We start from the raw sequence: 20,209 nt of genomic DNA, 5'->3' as shown, positions 1-20,209 counted from the left end.
TGGGGGTCATGATAGTGGGGGAGGAGGGGGTGAAGGTGGGGGAGGGCATCATAGTGGGGGAGGAGGGGGTGAAGGTGGGGGTCATGATAGTGGGGGAGGAGGGGGTGAAGGTAGGGGGGGGCATGATAGTGGGGGAGGAGGGGGTGAAGGTGGGGGGCATGATAGTGGGGGAGGAGGGGGTGAAGGTGGGGGAGCATGATAGTGGGGGAGGAGGGGGGGTGAAGGTGGGGGAGCATGATAGTGGGGGAGGAGGGGAGTGAAGGTGGGGGGGCATGATAGTGGGGGAGGAGGGGGGTGAAGGTGGGGGGGGGCATGATAGTATAATATACCATGTACTAGTTGGAATGGACCACGAAGGGGAGCGTGCGCGCGTCATCATATGAATTCCTTTCTTACACAAGGGGGTTTAAAAATGGAACACGGTGAGTTGCCAAGTGCACTTTCGTGTCATGATCACATAACATCATCATCATCATCATCAGGGGGGAGTTGTGTGTATATATATATATATTTATATATATATTTATATATATATTATATATATATATATTATATATATATATATATATAGGGGATAGGGGAGAAAGAATACTTGCCACGTATTCCCTGCGGTGTGTAGAAGGCGACTAAAAGGGAAGGGAGCGGGGGCTGGAAATCCTCCCTCTCGGTTTTTTTTTTTTTTTTTTTTAATTTTCCAAAAGAAGGAACAGAGAAGAGGGCCAGGTGAGGATATTCCCTCAAAGGCCCAGTCCTCTGTTCTTAACGCTACTCGCTAATGCGGGAAATGGCGAATAGTATGAAAGAAAAAAAATATATATATATATAACAGGAGCTTGGGGGGGGCCCCCCCCCCCCCCCCCCCCCCCCCCTTCCCTGATGATAATGTGATCAACACACGAAAGTGCACTTGGCAACTTACCATGTTCCAATTTTTAACCCCGGTGGTACGAACCGGCGCTTACAACAATAGACACACAGCAGTCGCGATTGTACGAAATGTATATGACAAAACACATCCCAATGTATATGGCAAAACACATCCCCAATTTACTGAACTGGCAACCATTAAGGTAAGATACAAATCGAATCTTTTAGAATTTCTTTCTATTATTTCTTTCTTAAATTCTACACTATAATAGACTTAACGCTATCAATAGACACAGGTCTATCACCATTAGCTATTATAAGGTCCGCGAAATTTTTGGACAATATACAGTCGCCAAAATTTATATCAAATTTCAGCGTGGATGAGAAGACCTTATTATAACGAAGTTCACATTAAACGCACTTTGAAAACGGCGCAAAAAGACGTAATATTGGAACCAAGAATTCCATCTATTTTCTTCTTATTTCTTTCCATTGTCTTGATCAAATGGAAGTTTCTCAATATATTATATATATATATATGATATATATATTTTATATATATATATATTATTTTTTAGGGAGAATAAAAAGATGTTCTGGAAGGAGGTAAATAGGGTGCGTAAGACAAGGGAGCAAATGGGAACTTCAGTGAAGGGCGTAAATGGGAGGTGATAACAAGTAGCGGTGATGTGGAAGGAGATGGAATGAGTATTTTGAAGGTTTGTTGAATGTGTCTGATGGACAGAGTGGCAGATATAGGGTGTTTGGTCGAGGGTGGTGTGCAAGTGAGAGGGTTAGGGAAAATGATTTGGTAAACAGAGAGGAGGTAGTAAAAGCTTTGCGGAAGATTGAAAGCGGCAAGGCAGCAGGTTTGGATGGTATTGCAGTGGAATTTATTAAGAAAGGGGGTGACTGTATTGTTGACTGGTTGGTAAGGTTATTTAATGTATGTATGACTCATGGTGAGGTGCCTGAGGATTGGCGGAATGCGTGCATAGTGCATTGTACAAAGGCAAAGGGGATAAGAGTGAGTGCTCAAATTACAGAGGTATAAGTTTGTTGAGTATTCCTGGTAAATTATATGGGAGGGTATTGATTGGAGGGTGAAGGCATGTACAGAGCATCAGATTGGGGAAGAGCAGTGCGGTTTCAGAAGTGGTAGAGGATGTGTGGATCAGGTGTTTGCTTTGAAGAATGTATTTGAGAAATACTTAGAAAAGCAAATGGATTTGTATGTAACATTTATGGATCTGGAGAAGGCATATGATAGAGTTGATAGAGATGCTCTGTGGAAGGTATTAAGAATATATGGTGTGGGAGGCAAGTTGTTAGAAAGCAGTGAAAAGTTTTTATCAAGGATGTAAGGCATGTGTACGTGTAGGAAGAGAGGAAAGTGATTGGTTCTCAGTGAATGTAGGTTTGCGGCAGGGGTGTGTGATGTCTCCATGGTTGTTTAATTTGTTTATGGATGGGGTTGGTAAAGGATGGTAAATGCAAGAGTCCTGGAAAGAGGGGTAAGTATGAAGTCTGTTGGGGATGAGAGAGCTTGGGAAGTGAGTCAATTGTTGTTCGCTGATGATACAGCGCTGGTGGCTGATTCATGTGAGAAACTGCAGAAGCTGGTGACTGAGTTTGGTAAAGTGTGTGGAAGAGAAAGTTGAGAGTAAATGTGAATAAGAGCAAGGTTATTAGGGACAGTAGGGGTGAGGGTCAAGTCAATTGGGAGGTGAGTTTGAATGGAGAAAAACTGGAGGAAGTGAAGTGTTTTAGATATCTGGGAGTGGATCTGTCAGCGGATGGAACCATGGAAGCGGAAGTGGATCATAGGGTGGGGGAGGGGGCCGAAAATTTTGGGAGCCTTGAAAAATGTGTGGAAGTCGAGAACATTATCTCGGAAAGCAAAAATGGGTATGTTTGAGGAATAGTGGTTCCAACAATGCTGTATGGTTGCGAGGCGTGGGCTATGGATAGAGATGTGCGCAGGAGGATGGATGTGCTGGAAATGAGATGTTTGAGGACAATGTGTGGTGTGAGGTGGTTTGATCGAGTAAGTAACGTAAGGGTAAGAGAGATGTGTGGAAATAAAAAGAGCGTGGTCGAGAGAGCAGAAGAGGGTGTTTTGAAATGGTTTGGGCACCCTGGAGAGAATGAGTGAGGAGAGATTGACCAAGAGGATATATGTGTCGGAGGTGGAGGGAACGAGGAGAAGAGGGAGACCAAATTTGGAGGTGGAAAGATGGAGTGAAAAAGATTTTGTGTGATCGGGGCCTGAACATGCAGGAGGGTGAAAGGAGGGCAAGAAATAGAGTGAATTGGAGTCATGTGGTATACAGGGTTGACGTGCTGTCAGTGGATTGAAGCAAGGCATGTGAAGCGTTGGGGTAAACCATGGAAAGCTGTGTAGGTATGTATATTTGCGTGTCTGGACGTGTGTATGTACATGTGTATGGGGGGGGGGGGTTGGGCCATTTCTTTCGTCTGTTTCCTTGCGCTACCTCGCAAACGCGGGAGACAGCGACAAAGTATAAAAAAAAAAAATATATATTATATATATATATATATTATATATATATATATATATATTGGAAAGGATCACAATTTTGCGCGTGATCAAGATATTCCTATGAGTCCACGAGGGGGTAAAATGAAACACGATAAGTTGCCAAGTGCACTTTCGTGTCATAATCACATCATCATCAGGGGAGACACAAGAGAGAAATATAACAACAGTCAGTTGATATACAACGAAGAGACGAAGCTAGGACGCCATTGGGTAAACATGTTTGGTCTATAGTGTTTCTGTTAACAACCTGTGTGTACGTAACTACTGTACGGGTAATTAAGGATCCAATGAAGACTTCGTCAAACCATCAGCGGACGAACTGTCAAACCATCGCTAACAAGCCATACACACGGTGGTCCACAAGCCAATCACAAGGGTCAATGTCTCTTTATATGGTGGAAGAGACGCATAGGGAAGGGTTCGAACCCCGCAAGGTGGTGGCGGGGGAAAAAAATAAATTGAGGGCTCGAACCGATCCACCTCCCCGCCATCAGGTGGGCGAACGAACTCGGCGCGAGCCAGGAGTCCGTTGGCCAGCCACCCCCCCCCCCTCCCCCCCCCTAGAGCGTCAGGCCTAACGGACGTGCGTGCGTGCGCGCGCACCTGCGCAGCGCGACGACCGACCCTGGGGTTCCTCCTCTGCGCCTGCGCAGGAGACCACTGCGCCGCCACCACACCACAACGCTACATTCAACAGTTGAAACCCCGTTAAATCCAACCCATCCCACACCCCCCAACCCCTTTAATTAAGTCCCCCCCTCTCTCTCTTCTTCTCCTTACCCCCCCACCAAGAAGTGGGCAACGGCGCCACCAGAGGGCTAGGCTAGGGCATGACTGCATGACACACAGGGCGTTCGTCATGCACGAAGGTGATGGTGATGAAGGTGATGGTGATGAAGGTGAAAGTGATGATGGTGATGGTGATAATGATGGTGGTGGTGATGGTGATGGTGATTATGAAGGTGAGTGGTGATGGTGATGATGAAGGTGATGGTGAAGGTGATGGTGATGATGGTGATGGTGATTATGGTGATGATGGTGATGGTGATGAAGGTGAAGGTGATGGTGAAGGTGATGATGGTGATGGTGGTGATGAAGGTGATGATGATAATGATGATGATGATGGTGATAATGATGGTGATAGTGATAATGAAGGTGATGGTGGTGATGAAGGTGATGATGATGATAATGATGATGATGATGGTGATAATGATGGTGATAGTGATAATGAAGGTGATGGTGATGAAGGTGAAGGTGATGGTGATAGTGATAATGAAGGTGATGGTGATGATGAAGGTGAAGGTGATGACGGTGATGGTGATAATGATGGTGATAGTGATAATGAAGGTGAAGGTGATGAAGGTGATGGTGATAATGAAGGTGATGGTGATGAAGGTGATGGTGATAATGAAGGTGATGGTGAAGGTGATGGTGTATATGAAGTGAAGGTGTGAAGGTGATGGTGGATAATGAGGTGAAGGTTGATGAAGGTGATGGTGATAATGAAGGTGATGGTGATAATGAAGGTGAAGGTGATGAAGGTGATGGTGATAATGAAGGTGATGGTGATAATGAAGGTGAAGGTGATAATGAAGGTGATAATGAAGGTGAAGGTGATGAAGGTGATGGTGATAATGAAGGTGATGGTGATGAAGGTGATGGTGAAGGTGATGGTGATAATGGTGAAGGTGATGAAGGTGATGGTGATAATGAAGGTGATGGTGAAGGTGATGGTGATAATGAAGGTGAGGTGATGAAGGTGATGGTGATAATGAAGGAGATGGTGAAGGTGATGGTGATAATGAAGGTGAAGGTGATGAAGGTGATGGTGATAATGAAGGTGAAGGTGATGGTGATAATGAAGGTGAAGGTGATGAGGGTGATGGTGATAATGAAGGTGAAGGTGATGGTGATAATGAAGGTGATGGTGAAGGTGATGGTGATAATGAAGGTGAAGGTGATGAGGGTGATGGTGATAATGAAGGTGAAGGTGATGGTGATAATGAAGGTGAAGGTGATGAAGGTGATGGTGATAATGAAGGTGATGGTGATAATGAAGGTGATGGTGATAATGAAAGTGATGGTGATGGTGATGATGAAGGTGATGGTGAAGGTGATGGGGCTGTTCTTAATCGCTTGGTCGGGTCCCATACCCACCCATTACCCTCACGTAATCACCCATATCATTAACTCTACGTATAGCACAATGATCTATTAAAAAATTTACGTAATACAAGATTAAATTATCTATTTATTCATTTATTTACTTGTTTATTAACTACTGGTTCATGAAACGGGTCGTGAACGCCAGCAATTCGAGAGATGGTAGTTTCCTTCGCATGGCTGGGTCGTTAGGTCTACCATTCCTGTAGCTTCTGGTCGAGTGATGGCAGCTAACCAGGCCACGGTCGGGTCTTCCCTACATACATATAGCTTCTGGTCGAGTGATGGCAGCTAACCAGGCCACGGTCGGGTCTTCCCTACATACACATAGCTTCTGGTCGAGTGATGGCAGCTAACCAGACCATGGTCGGGTCTTCCCTACATACATATAGCTTCTGGTCGAGTGATGGCAGCTAACCAGACCATGGTCGGGTCTTCCCTACATACATATAGCTTCTGGTCGAGTGATGGCAGCTAACCAGACCATGGTCGGGTCTTCCCTACATACATATAGCTTCTGGTCGAGTGATGGCAGCTAACCAGACCATGGTCGGGTCTTCCCTACATACATATAGCTTCTGGTCGAGTGATGGCAGCTAACCAGACCATGGTCGGGTCTTCCCTACATACACATAGCTTCTGGTCGAGTGCTGGCAGCTAACCAGGCCATGGATGGTCGGGTCTTCCCTACATACATATAGCTTCTGGTCGAGTGATGGCAGCTAACCAGACCATGGTCGGGTCTTCCCTACATACATATAGCTTCTGGTCGAGTGATGGCAGCTAACCAGGCCATGGATGGTCGGGTCTTCCCTACATACATATAGCTTCTGGTCGAGTGCTGGCAGCTAACCAGACCATGGTCGGATCTTCCCTACATACATATAGCTTCTGGTCGAGTGCTGGCAGCTAACCAGACCATGGTCGGGTCTTCCCTACATACATATAGCTTCTGGTCGAGTGATGGCAGCTAACCAGACCATGGTCGGGTCTTCCCTACATACACATAGCTTCTGGTCGAGTGATGTCAGCTAACCAGACCATGGTCGGGTCTTCCCTACATACATATAGCTTCTGGTCGAGTGATGTCAGCTAACCAGACCATGGATGGTCGGGTCTTCCCTACATACATATAGCTTCTGGTCGAGTGATGGCAGCTAACCAGACCATGGTCGGGTCTTCCCTACATACACATAGCTTCTGGTCGAGTGATGTCAGCTAACCAGACCATGGATGGTCGGGTCTTCCCTACATACACATAGCTTCTGGTCGAGTGATGTCAGCTAACCAGACCATGGTCGGGTCTTCCCTACATACATATAGCTTCTGGTCGAGTGATGTCAGCTAACCAGACCATGGTCGGGTCTTCCCTACATACATATAGCTTCTGGTCGAGTGATGTCAGCTAACCAGAACATGGATGGTCGGGTCTTCCCTACATACACATAGCTTCTGGTCGAGTGATGTCAGCTAACCAGACCATGGTCGGGTCTTCCCTACATACACATAGCTTCTGGTCGAGTGATGGCAGCTAACCAGACCATGGTCGGGTCTTCCCTACATACATATAGCTTCTGGTCGAGTGATGGCAGCTAACCAGACCATGGTCGGGTCTTCCCTACATACATATAGCTTCTGGTCGAGTGATGGCAGCTAACCAGACCATGGTCGGGTCTTCCCTACATACATATAGCTTCTGGTCGAGTGATGGAAGCTAACCAGACCATGGTCGGGTCTTCCTACATACATATAGCTTCTGGTCGAGTGAGGGCAGCTAACCAGACCATGGTCGGGTTTTCCCCTACATACATATAGCTTCTGGTCGAGTGATGGCAGCTAACCAGACCATGGTCGGGTCTTCCCTACATACATATAGCTTCTGGTCGAGTGCTGGCAGCTAACCAGGCCATGGTCGGGTCTTCCCTACATACATATAGCTTCTGGTCGAGTGATGTCAGCTAACCAGACCATGGTCGGGTCTTCCCTACATACATATAGCTTCTGTCGAGTGATGGCAGCTAACAGACCATGGTCGGGTTTCCTACATACATATAGCTTCTGGTCAAGTGATGGCAGCTAACCAGACCATGGTCGGGTCTTCCCTACATACATATAGCTTCTGGTCGAGTGATGGCAGCTAACCAGACCATGGTCGGGTCTTCCCTACATACATATAGCTTCTGGTCAAGTGATGGCAGCTAACCAGACCATGGTCGGGTCTTCCAATTTCTTCGAGTTGAATGACATTAACTTCACATATACACCTATGCCACATAATGAAGTCTCTATTTCCCCCCCTTGCACTGATCCTAACGACTTGAAATTACCTGAATCTCTTCCCTTAACCTAGAGGTTTCAAAACCAATCCCTCTCGCTACCGAAACTTAAAGAGAAGAGAAGAAATAACAAAAAAAAGGCTTTCTCTCCCACCCCAACCACGAAGTAAACAATTGCTGTGATCAACGCCATCTTGGATCAGTTGCCAGATACCGCCGAGTCTCCCCCATTAGTTCATAATTCCCTCTCGTATTTTTTAATGTCTTCCATTTCCTTTTCTTCCCCGTACCATCCCCGCGGGGAAGAGAGGGAGTAACTTGACGACAGGGAGGTGTAAATACAGGTTAAGAGTCGCGGGTTTCTCGTAAAAATAAGGTCGTGTTTGGCCTGGCGTCCGGTCACCAGCCGATACTCGGTGTTGCCATCTGGTGATCAGCCATTTATAGATATATTTTTTTTTTCTCCTTTCTTATCTTTTGTCTTTAAAGAAACTCGTCTTATCTCGTTACGTCAGCGAGTCAACCACCTCACGTAAGGAGGGCGTAAACCTCTTCTATCTACGCCTAACGAGACACAAACCAGCCCTTCATACAAATGCTATTAAATGTCCCATTTGCTGAAAACCCCCGACCGCCATTATCCGGCCAGGGCAAGAATATTATCCGGCCAGGGCAAGAATATTCGCGAAGATCACGGTAATATTCATTACCAGTCTTGAATATCGTGAGAACTACAGGTATTTCAGTGAGGAATGATATATATATTCTGAAAGTCTTACGTACAATAATGGAGAACACAATGGGGTGCCAATAATAGAATTGGCCATTAAGGGAATTTTTGTGCTGAAACAGAAAAGGATTACATTTAAATGTTGGGACCAGAAACTCCACTGAAAGGGGAGAGGGTCGACGTGTGCTGTCAATGGATTGAAACCAGGGCATGTGACGCGTCTGGGGTAAACTATGGAAAGTTCTGTGGGGCCTGGATGTGGAATGGGAGCTGTGGTTTCGGTGCCTCGATGTGGAAAGGGAGCTGTGGTTTCGGTGCCTGGATGTGGAAAGGGAGCTGTGGTTTCGGTGCCTGGATGTGGAAAGGGAACTGTGGTTTCGGTGCCTGGATGTGGAAAGGGAGCTGTGGTTTCGGCGCATTATTATATGACAGCTAGAGACTAAGTGTGAACGAATGGGGCCTTTGTTGTCTTTTCCTAGCGATACTTCGCACATGAGCCTTAGAGGGAACATCCTCACTTGGCTACCTTCTCTGTTCCTTCGTTTGGAAAATGAAAAAAACAGGAGGGGAGGACTTCCAGCCCCCCTCAGCTCCCTCCCCCTTTTAGTTGCCTTCTACGACACGCAGGGAATACGTGGCAAGTATTCTTTCTCCCCCATCCCCAGGGATATATATATATATATATATATATATATATATATATATATATATATATATATATATATATAGACACGTAGTAACTGGGGAGATGGCAAAGGCTAAAAGGGATGGTAGCTGAAGGGAAAAGCGGACCATATGGACAAACGAAAAACCACCACAGAGAAAGAACAAATGAGTGAAAAGGGTAAGACGGGGGGAAAGGAAAATGGGGAAAAAAAAATGAAGTGGCGAAAAACGTGATGAGTTGCCCATCGTAAACTCTCTATGGCCATGTGTGTGTGTGTGTGTGTGTGTGTGTGTGTGTGTGTGTGTGTGTGTGTGTGTGTGTGTATGTGTGTGCCAACCCTACTTACATCACGTGGGGTGTTTAAGTAGAGCAGAGAGAGAGAGAGAGAGAGAGATGATGAGAGAGAGAGAGAGGAGAGAGAGAGAGAGATGAGAGAGAGAAGAGAGAGGAGGAGAGAGAGAGGAGAGAGAGAGAGAGAGAGGAGAGAGAGAGAGGAGAGAGAGAGAGAGAGAGATGAGAGAGAGAGAGAGAGAGGGAGAAGAGAGAGGGAGAGAGAGAGAAAGAGTGGAGAGGAGAGGAGAGAGAGAGAGAGAGAGAGAGAGAGAGAGAGAGAGAGAGTGGTGTTAATAACATGGCATTATTAAGGAAGAAGAGGAAGAGGAAGAGGAGGAAGAGGAGGAGGAGGAGGAGGAGGAAAAGGAAGAGGAAGAGGAAGAGGAGGAGGAGCCCTCTTCCCCCCCCTCCTCCTCCTCCCCCCCCTTCCTGTACATCTTACTTGAGGGGGACGAAGAGGACCGGGGGGGAGGGGGGGAGGGGGGGTTTCAATCAGCTCTTTGACGACCTGGCGTGTGTGTGTGTGTATGTGTGTGTGTGTGTGTGTGTGTGTGTGTATGTGTGTGTGTGTGTGTGTGTGTGTGTGTGTGTGTGTGTGTGTGTGTGGGGTTGGGGGAAACGGGGTGGAGGTGGAGGTGGGGTTACGTGGCTGACCCCCCCAGCCCCCCCCCCACTAATATTTTTAGACGAATGACAGTAAGGAGGGGAAGAGGGAGGGGGGGGAAGAGGGAGGTGGGGAGGGAAGAGAGGGGAGAGGGAGGGAGGGAGGAGAGGGGGGACGTAACGAATGACAGTATAGGAGGGGGAGGGGAGGGGGGAGGGAATGAGAGGATAGGAGGGGGAGGGAGGGAGGGAGGGAGGGAGGGAGGGAGGGAAGGGAGGGAGGGAGGGAGGGGGAGATAATGAGGGGAGGGAGGGGGAGGGTAATGGTGGTGGGGGGAGGGGAGGGGGGGACTGCCTGCCTGCCTGCCACCACCTCTTGGTCATGACGGCCTCCCCCTACCCCCCCCTACATTACGACACCATATATATACAACACTCCTCCTCCTCCTCTCCCCTCCCTCCCTCCCCTCCACTTGGCGGCCACCCTTCCTTCCCTCGAACCCTCCCCTTCCCTCCCCCACCACCTGGCGACCAGAGGCCAAGAGGGAGGCCCCCCCTTTTCTTCCCCTCCCCCCCTCTCCCTGACCGGAGTGTCATGCCAGAGGGGAGGGGGAGGGGAGGAAGAAGGGGAAGGGGAAGGGAGGAAGGGGAGGTGATGGTGTAGGGGTGATGGGCGAGCCACAGGCTCACAGAGGGTGTGGTCGAGAGTGTGGTGTAAGGTGTGGTGGGGTGTGGGTGTGTGTGGGTGTGGGGGTGTGTGGGGGTGTGGGGGTGTATTCAAGTCCCTTCACCAGTGTTGTGGGTGTGTGTGGGTGTGTGGGTGTGTGGGGGTGTGGGGGTGTATTCAGGTCCCTCCACCAGTGTTGTGGGGTGTATTAGGGTTCCTCCCCCACCCCCCAGGGTGTGTTGTGGTTGTGTGGGGTGTGGTTGGGTTGTGGGGTGGGGTGGGGGGGGGGGCAGTGGTTTAGGGCCCCCCTTCCCCCCCCCCGGCTCGTGGTGTGGTGTGACACACACACACACACACACAACACACATACAGAGAGGGACAGAGGGTCGTAACGCGTGTGTGCGTATATACGCGCGGGACAGAGGGTCGTAACGCGTGTGTGCGTATATACGCGCGCGGGACGGAAAGGTCGTAACGAGTGTGTGCGTATATACGCGCGGGACAGAGGGTCGTAACGAGTGTGTGCGTATATACGCGCGGGACAGAGGGTCGTAACGAGTGTGTGCGTATATACGCGCGGGACGGAAAGGTCGTAACGCGTGTGTGCGTATATACGCGCGGGACGGATAGGTCGTAACAAGTGTGTGCGTATATACGCGCGGGGACGGAAAGGTCGTAACGCGAGTGTGCGTATATACGCGCCCAAACGGAAAGGTCGTAACGCGTGTGTGCGTATATACGCGAGGGACGGAAAGGTCGTTACGCATGTGTGCGTATATACGCACGATACGCTGGCGAGGCAACAGCAACAGCAACAACAACAGACCTCCCCCCCTCCCCCCCAACTGCTGAAGTGAGTACGTGACGAGCGATACAAGAGAGAGAGATAGATAGATATAGAGATAGATAGATAGATAGATAGATATAGAGATAGATAGATAGATAGACAGATATAGAGATAGATAGATAGATAGATAGATAGATATAGAGATAGATAGATATAGAGATAGATAGATAGATAGATAGATAGATATAGAGATAGATAGATAGATAGATATAGATAGATAGATAGAGATAGATAGATAGATATAGATAGATAGATAGATACAGATAGACAGATAGATATAAAGATAGATATAGATAGATAGATATAGAGATAAATAGATAGATATAGAGATAGATAGATACAGAGATAGATAGATAGATAAAGAGATAGATAGATATAGAGATAGATAGATAGATAGATATAGAGATAGATAGATAGATATAGAGATAGATAGATATACACCAGCCCTTCTCTCTCTCTCTCTCTCTCTCTCTCTCTCTCTCTCTCTCTCTCTCTCTCTCGGCTTATCATCCCACCCCCCCAACACACACACACACACACACACACCACACACTAGGGTCACTCACACGTCCACCATGACCTTAATCCACTCGTCCACTCCACATCAAAAAGGTGGTTCATTACCCTCGTGTGTGGGGGTATGTGTGGGGGGATGTGTGGGGGTGATAAAGGAATGACTGTTATCTCTGTTATCATGTTATCTGGGGGCGCCACACACACCACACACACACACACACACACACACACACACACACACACACACACACCACCGTCTCTGGGAAGCCATGGTCGAGTGTCCCTCCCATTTCCCCCTCTCCCATATCTGCTCCTCCCCTTTCTCATGAGGAGGAGGAGCCACTCCCTTCCCATTCCCCCCCATTTCCATCTACCCTCCGGCCTTCGGTGCCTCTTCCTCTCGCCCCTAACACACCCATTCCACCTTTCCCCCCCCCCCATTCTTCACACCCATTCCACCTTTCCCCCCATTCCTTCACACCCATTCTACCTTTCCCCCCCATTCCTTCACACCCATTCCACCTTTCCCCCCCCATTCCTTCACACCCATTCCACCTTCCCCCCATTCCTTCACACCCATTCTACCTTTCCCCACCCATTCCTTCACCCATTCTACTTTCCCACCATTCCTTCACACCCATTCTACCTTTCCCCACCCATTCCTTCACACCCATTCACCTTCCCCCATTCCTTCACACCCATTCTACCTTTCCCCACCATTACCTTCACACCCATTCTACCTTTCCCCACCCATTCCTTCACACCATTCTACCTTTCCCCACCATCCTTCACACCCATTCTACCTTTCCCCCCATTCCTTCACACCCATTCTACCTTTCCCACCCATTCCTTCACACCCATTCACCTTTCCCCCTTCCTTCACACCCATTCTACCTTTCCCCACCCATTCCTTCACACCCATTCTACCTTTCCCCACCATTCCTTCACACCCATTCCACCTTTCCCCCCCATTCCTTCACACCCATTCTACCTTCCCCCCATTCCTTCACACCCATTCACCACCTTTCCCCACCATTCCTTCACACCCATTTACCTTTCCCCCATTCCTTCACACCCATTCTACCTTTCCCCCCATTCCTTCACACCCATTCACCTTTCCCCCCCATTCCTTCACACCCATTCACCTTTCCCCCATTCCTTCACACCCATTCCACCTTTCCCCCATTCCTTCACACCCATTCCACCTTCCCCCCATTCCTTCACACCCATTCCACCTTCCCCACCCATTCCACCTTTCCCCACCCATTCCTTCACACCCATTCTACTTTCCCCCATTCCTTCCACCATTCCACCTTTCCCCATTCCTTCACACCATTCCACCTTCCCCCATTCTTCACACCCATTCCACCTTTCCCCCCCATTCCTTCACACACACACACACACACACACACCCTTGGGTCTCTCCCCTCCCTCCCCACTCCACTCCCCAACCTCACCATTCTCCCCCACCTCCTTCCCCTCTCCTCCCCATCTCCCCTCACACACACGGGGTTGTAAAACACCACGTGTCAGCCATGCACGTGGTCAGGCGGCTCCACGTGGTCGGTTTATCACCTACGCGTCTGAGGGAGATCACCACCTCGCCACTATATCTACCCCCTTGCCTTAATGGAGAGTCCATTTACCCCCTTGCCTTAATGGAGAGTCAATTTACCCCGTTTTTACCTTAATGGAGGGTGTATTTACCCCCTTCACCTTATTCGAGGGTGTATTTACCCATTTTACCTTACTGGAGGGTGTACTTACCCCATTTTACCTTAATGGAGGGTGTATTTACCCATTTTACCTTATTGGAGGGTGTATTTACCCCATTTACCTTAATGGAGGGTGTATTTACAACCTTTTACCTTAATGGAGGGTGTATTTACCCCTTTTACCTTAATGACGAGTCCATTTACCCCATTTACCTTAATGGAGAGTCCATTTACCCCCATTTACCTTAATGGAGAGTCCATTTACCCCCTTTAACCTTAATGGAGAGTCCATTTGCCCCCCCTTTTACCTTAATGGAGGCTCCATTCCCCCCCCCCCCTTTTACCTTAATGCGTGGGCTATCCCCCTTCCTAGCGAACACTTCCAGACCTACGCGCGTAAGCAACGTGTTTACCACGTCAACAACCCCCCCCCCCCCGGCAACCGCACACGGCGGACATACGCCGCCCGTATTAACACGCCTCGGCGTCCGTGGGACCCGTATGCACTCTCTCTCTGCACAGCCATGCAACACGGCACTATCTGCATACCGCTGCCAGGGCGTCCGGCCCATCTCTGCGTGGCGCATGAACGACTCTGACCATTCTCCGGTACGACAACTTCACACCCACAACGTACGATGACTGACACCCTTCTCTCCGGTACGACAACTTCACACCCACAACGTACGATGACTTAACCCCTTTCTCCGGTACGACAACTTCACAACCACAACGTACGATGACTACACCCTACGGTACGACAACTTCACACCCACAATGTACGATGACTTACACCCTCTCTCCGGTACGACAACTTCACACCCACAACGTACGATGACTTAACCCCTCTCTCCGGTACGACAACTTCACAACCACAACGTACGATGAATTATCCCTCTCCGGTACGACAACTTCACACCCACATCGTACGATGACTTAACCCCTCTCTCCGGTACGACAACTTCACACCCACAACGTACGATGACTTAACCCCTCTCCGGTACAACAACTTCACACCCACAACGTACGATGACTTAACCCCTCTCTCCGGTACGACAACTTCACAACCACAACGTACGATGACTTATCCCCTCTCCGGTACGACAACTTCACACCCACATCTCTCGTTGCTCTACCCATTCAACCATTTCCACCAGGTGTGTATATTATATATATAATAATACACCTTAATGTGTATATATATACACCCTAGCCTGAGCCGGGTACCCATTTTATCGACCAACACCTTAAGGGTGGATGAACAGCGGGTCGACTGTGGACCGACTGCCGCACACCAGCATTCGAACCTATGTGGGCTCGACCCTGGGCGGGCCCATGAATACGCCATGGTCAAGGGGGGGGGATATATATATATAAATCATATGTCTTTCCTATACCCTCATATTTATATATATACATCACATCATGACCTTCCTATACCCTCATATAAACACTTCATATCCTCATATATATATATAATACTCAGTCCTTTTTATACCTCGTATTCCTCTTATACATACCTATGTCCTATTCTCATCTATTCTCATATATACATCACTCATGTCCACCCTGCACCCTCATCATATTCCTCATATATACATCACCTCATGTCCACCCTATACCCCTCACCATATCCCTCATATATACATCACCTCATGTCCACCCTACACCCTCACCACACGCCTTATATATACATCACCTCATGTCCACCCTACACCCTCACCACACGCCTTATATATACATTATACACATCTTCCTCACGAAGTGACACACCCCCACCACCCGTAGTCTGCCTGTCCCAGTGAGTGAAAACATGAGGACTCCCTGTGTGAGGCCAACCATTTCCTCCCTGTGCTGAGAAGGAGACGCCCTTGGCGCTGGCCAAAGGCCCTCGAGGAAGTGAGCAAAGGCCCTGAGCGGTGGCCAAAGACCCTCGATACAAGTGAGCGAAGGCCCGTGGTCAAAGGCCCTCCGAGGAAGTGAGCGAAGGCCCAAAACCATTCCATAAGACCACTGCTAAGAAAGGGCGTCGAGACAAGCCCTTATTGGCATACCAGCCTAGCCCTACAAGCGCCATCGCATAATACAGGAGGAGAGGAGGTAGGACGAGGGGAAAGGAAAGGAAAGGAAAGAAAGGAAAGGAAAGGAAAGGAAAGGAAGTGTCCCCCGCCCTCCATCCCAGCCGCCAACATGCAGACCCTCTCCCTCCCGGATTTCTCTATGGAGAAGCGTGGTTCCTTCTGTGACCGAGAGAGACTCTTGGGCCTTGAGAAGAAGTTCTACACGGTAAGTAAACCCTTTAATGTACACAGTTGTTTACCCAAGGGCGGGCCCAAGTCTCTTCGTTGTATAATATATATATATATATCAACGGACTTTGTTGTTGTGTGTATATTTCTCTCTCTCTTGTTGTGTCACATGTTAACCCAATGGCGTCCTAGCTACGTCTCTTCGTTGTATATCAACTGATCGTTATATTTCTCTCTTGTCTCTCCCTGATGATGTGATTATGACACGAAAGTGCACTTGGGAACTTTTCGTGTTTCATTTTCCCCCTCGTGGACTCATAGGAATATCTTGATCACGCGCAAAATTGTGATCTTTCCAATATATATATATATTATATATATATATATATATTATATATATATATATATTATATATATATACACTGCCATGCGTAGATAGGACACCAGTATGCAGCTAGAAAGCCAGCCATGTTTACGTCTCGGCCAAAGGGAGTTAGCAATCCAGCCGTTTCTCGCTAAACAGACCAAACCCATATGTAGCAGCAATAGACAACCATGGATAGATAACAGCCATATCTAGATAGCGAAGCTAGGCTTGTCTATCTGGAAGGCCAGCCGTACAAGGTTACACAAAGTCAGTAATATGTAGATAACGAATGAGCCATACGCTGCTAAATATAGCGGTACATATGGACACTGTGAGCCAGAGACGTCTAGTTAGCGGATTAGGTTATATATATATATATATATATTATTTAATATATATATATATTTATATATATATATATATTTATATATATAATGCACCGAAAACCACAGCTCCCTTTGCCTGGATGTGGAAAAAGGGAGCTGTGGTTTCGGTTGCATTATTACATGACAGCTAGAGAATGAGTGTGAACGAATGTGGCCTTTGTTGTCTTTTCCTAGCGCTTCCTCGCACACATGAGGGGGGAGGGGGTTGTTATTCCATGTGTGGCAAGGTGGCGATGGGAATGAATAGGCAGGTAGTATGATATGTACATGTGTATATATGTATGTCATGTGTAATTATGTGTACATTGAGATTTTTTTTTTTTTTTTTTTTTTTTAACTTGTCGCTGTTCCACGCGTTTGCGAGGTAGGCAAGGAACAGACGAAAGAAATGCCCATCCCCCCCCATACCATGTTTACTCGTCACACCGCAATTACGTACCTACACAGTTTCATGGTTTACCCCGCGCTTCACTGCTTGATCAATCTGACAGCACGTCAACCCTGTATCCCATCGCTCATTACTCTATTCCTTGCCTCCTTTCACTCCTGATGTTCAGCCGATCACACAAAATTTTTTCACTCATCTTTCACCCCAATTGTCTCCTCTTCTCTGTCATTGAGTGTAAGGTATGTATTTTGCGTGTGTGGAGTGTATGTATTACAGTGTATGTGGGTGGGTTGGGCCATTTCTTTTGTCTGTTTCCTTGCGCTACCTCGCAAACGCAGGGAGACAGCGACAAAGCAAAATAAATAAAATAATATATATATAAGAAACGAAAATAATCTTTAGTGTAGCTATTGTTACTATCCACTGTTTTTACTTACTGCTATGTTAATAATATTCATTTCAAGATTTCTACCATCTATTTTACCATCTATTGGAATCCGACGAATGAAATAACACGAAGGAAGTGTCCAATCCCAAATATCTTTCATATTTTTTTTTATCTTAATTACCAAATATTTTATCATTTTCATCTTGGTAACAAAATCTCCTTCAACTGGAGCCACCACACTTTGATAACCAACTTATCATCAACAAAATCAAGGGTTAAAACAAATCGAGTCATCATAAATATGATAATAAACACAAAATAAAAGCGCTATTCGGCAGCGGACACACACACACCACACACACACACAGCTGATTGGTCGACTTGACCCCCATACGTCTGGCAGCGGGGTGTGTGAGGGAGGAGGAGAGAGCGCATGCGCAAGCGCGACACGTTGCCAAGACTTGCCATTGTGTGGCAGATTTGAAACAGACAGATGATAAGATGTCTTCCCTTCTCCTCTCGTTACATAAGTCTGCTCAAACACTTAACAACGACGAAAATAAAACGAATTTACGCCATGGTTTTATGTCGTTCAAGTATCAAGTACACGAACATAATATATCCCCACATACACGGGATTAAATACCAGCTTACATCAATATATATTTACCCTAAAATTAATCCTAACTTACATCATCAAATTAATATACCCTAAAAATTACCTTTAAAAAAATAAAAATATATATATAAATTCTCGTGGGAAACCTATATACCCAAATGTCGCCCTTCGACATCCAACGCTCTCACTACCCCATCTGGCGCCATTAAACCCCCACAAGGAGTCCACTGTACCACAAAGACGTCACTACAACATTAATGGCATAAAAAAGGATATATTTAGTCGAGTTTCCCCCCTAAAAAAAGAGATACATTTAGATGAGTTTACCCCTAAAGCAATCCCGTTTTCCCACTGACATACCCCCCTAACCCTAAGGGGTTAGAAAACGGGCATCAAAACAACACGAAACTCGAGGGGTCAAATGCAGGTCTTTCGTCTCGCCGCTCATGTTCGTCCATGACTTCCCTCCCGCCTCTTCCCCCGTGGGGCATGGGGCTGGGGCTGCTTTTTTTTTTTGACATCACACGAGATAAGGTGAAATAAACGACTCATGACTCTCTCTCTCTCTCTCTCTCTCTCTCTCTCTCTCTCTCTCTCTCTCTCTCTCTCTCTCTCTCTCTCTCATTGTTACTATTTCCAGCGCCCGCCCCGCCCCGCCCCGCCACAACCGAGCCCCGGGGCCCCCTTGCCTGGAGGAGGTGGGTGGTGATGCCAGCGGCGGGGCGCCCCGTAAGGGGTGAAGGAGGAGGTCAAACACGATACACAAGAACCGGTCCCGGGGGTGGGGCGGGGCGGGGGGGCGTGCACGGAGAGGGGAGGCCGGACTGGGGCCAGGGAATGTGACTCGACAGCTGCAACAAGGAGGCGGGGGAGGGGAGGGAGGGAGGGGGGAGAGAAAGTGAGGAGAGAGAGAGAGAGAGAGAGTGTGAGAGAGAGAGAGAGAGAGAGAGAGAGAGTGTGTGAAAGTGCCTACCTTGCACCACAGGTCGTGCGTGCGTACGTGCGTGTGCGCGTGCGTGTGTGGTGTGTGTGTGTTTTGTGTGTGTGTGTGTGTGTGTCAAGCAGTTACTTTCAAATTTCGAAATTATATAAAACTTTTAAAAAAAATTTCCATTCCCAAAAAAATGCTGAATTTGACTCATCTCAAAAACTATGAATTCTAAATGATAATAAAAATTGTAATAATTGATCGTCTTAAAAACTGACAAAATTTAGGTATATAAAAATCACAACCATTATTAAGTTTTGATACAAAAGAAATTTTAAATAAAAATTCGAATAATCATTCATAAACTCTGTCAAATTTGGGTATAAAAATGACAATTATCAAGTTTTTATATAAGCTGAGAATTTCAAATAAAATATTTAATATTTACTCTTTTTAAAAACTAAAAAAATTTATATATAAAAATCCCAATAATTCAAAAGTTTAGACATATCACACACGACCTATGGTAAACAGATAAATGGATAAAAAAAAAATTAATACAATTTCTTCCATAAATTAATGCTTCCAAGGCCAAAAAAAATAGGTCCACCCATTAATTAACCTTCTAAATTAATTAATTACCTTCCCACACATCCAACATGTGGTTGACATGCACCAATTGCCTCACAGATATGGTGCCTGACCTGCCCATTTCCTCACACACAACACAACACACACACACACACACATAGTCATTTCAGCAGATACCGACCATCAGGTCTCCTGTCATCTGTCCTTCTTCCTCCGTGTGTTCTGTCCTGGCTCGCCCTGGATACGGCACGACGCGCCCTCAGAACACGTATACGGCCGATCCAACCCCCCCACCCCACACACCCCCCTCACCCTCTCACACCCCCCTTCCACCAACTATTCCATC

General features: G+C 47.2%; 2 protein-coding genes across 9 annotated transcripts in view; one reads left to right on the top strand and one right to left on the bottom strand.

The window, feature by feature from the left end:
- The window catches only part of FipoQ (F-box/LRR-repeat protein FipoQ), a 170,431-nt gene that overhangs the window by 13,089 nt on the left and 137,133 nt on the right, over window positions 1-20,209 (top strand). Inside the window, exons 1-2 of one of the 4 annotated variants that reach the window (XM_071672412.1) lie at window positions 10,888-10,921; window positions 15,736-16,233. The exons of 1 other annotated variant lie outside the window; for it this stretch is intronic. In XM_071672412.1, the coding sequence (XP_071528513.1) occupies window positions 16,138-16,233 (96 nt within the window). In that variant the 5' untranslated portion in view covers window positions 10,888-10,921; window positions 15,736-16,137. Of the gene's footprint in view, window positions 1-10,887; window positions 10,948-15,712; window positions 16,234-20,209 lie in introns of those variants that run through there. 2 more of the 4 variants (XM_071672413.1, XM_071672411.1) reach the window with 2 other exon arrangements.
- LOC139754727 (zinc transporter ZIP13 homolog) overlaps window positions 1-20,209 on the bottom strand; it is a 168,242-nt gene that overhangs the window by 34,259 nt on the left and 113,774 nt on the right. The gene's annotated exons all lie outside the window — the stretch shown is intronic.

The sequence above is a fragment of the Panulirus ornatus genome, chromosome 17 (genome assembly GCF_036320965.1).
Source record: "Panulirus ornatus isolate Po-2019 chromosome 17, ASM3632096v1, whole genome shotgun sequence".
In the NCBI taxonomy this organism is placed as follows: domain Eukaryota; kingdom Metazoa; phylum Arthropoda; class Malacostraca; order Decapoda; family Palinuridae; genus Panulirus; species Panulirus ornatus.
This window is presented reverse-complemented; position numbering and strand designations above follow the sequence as displayed.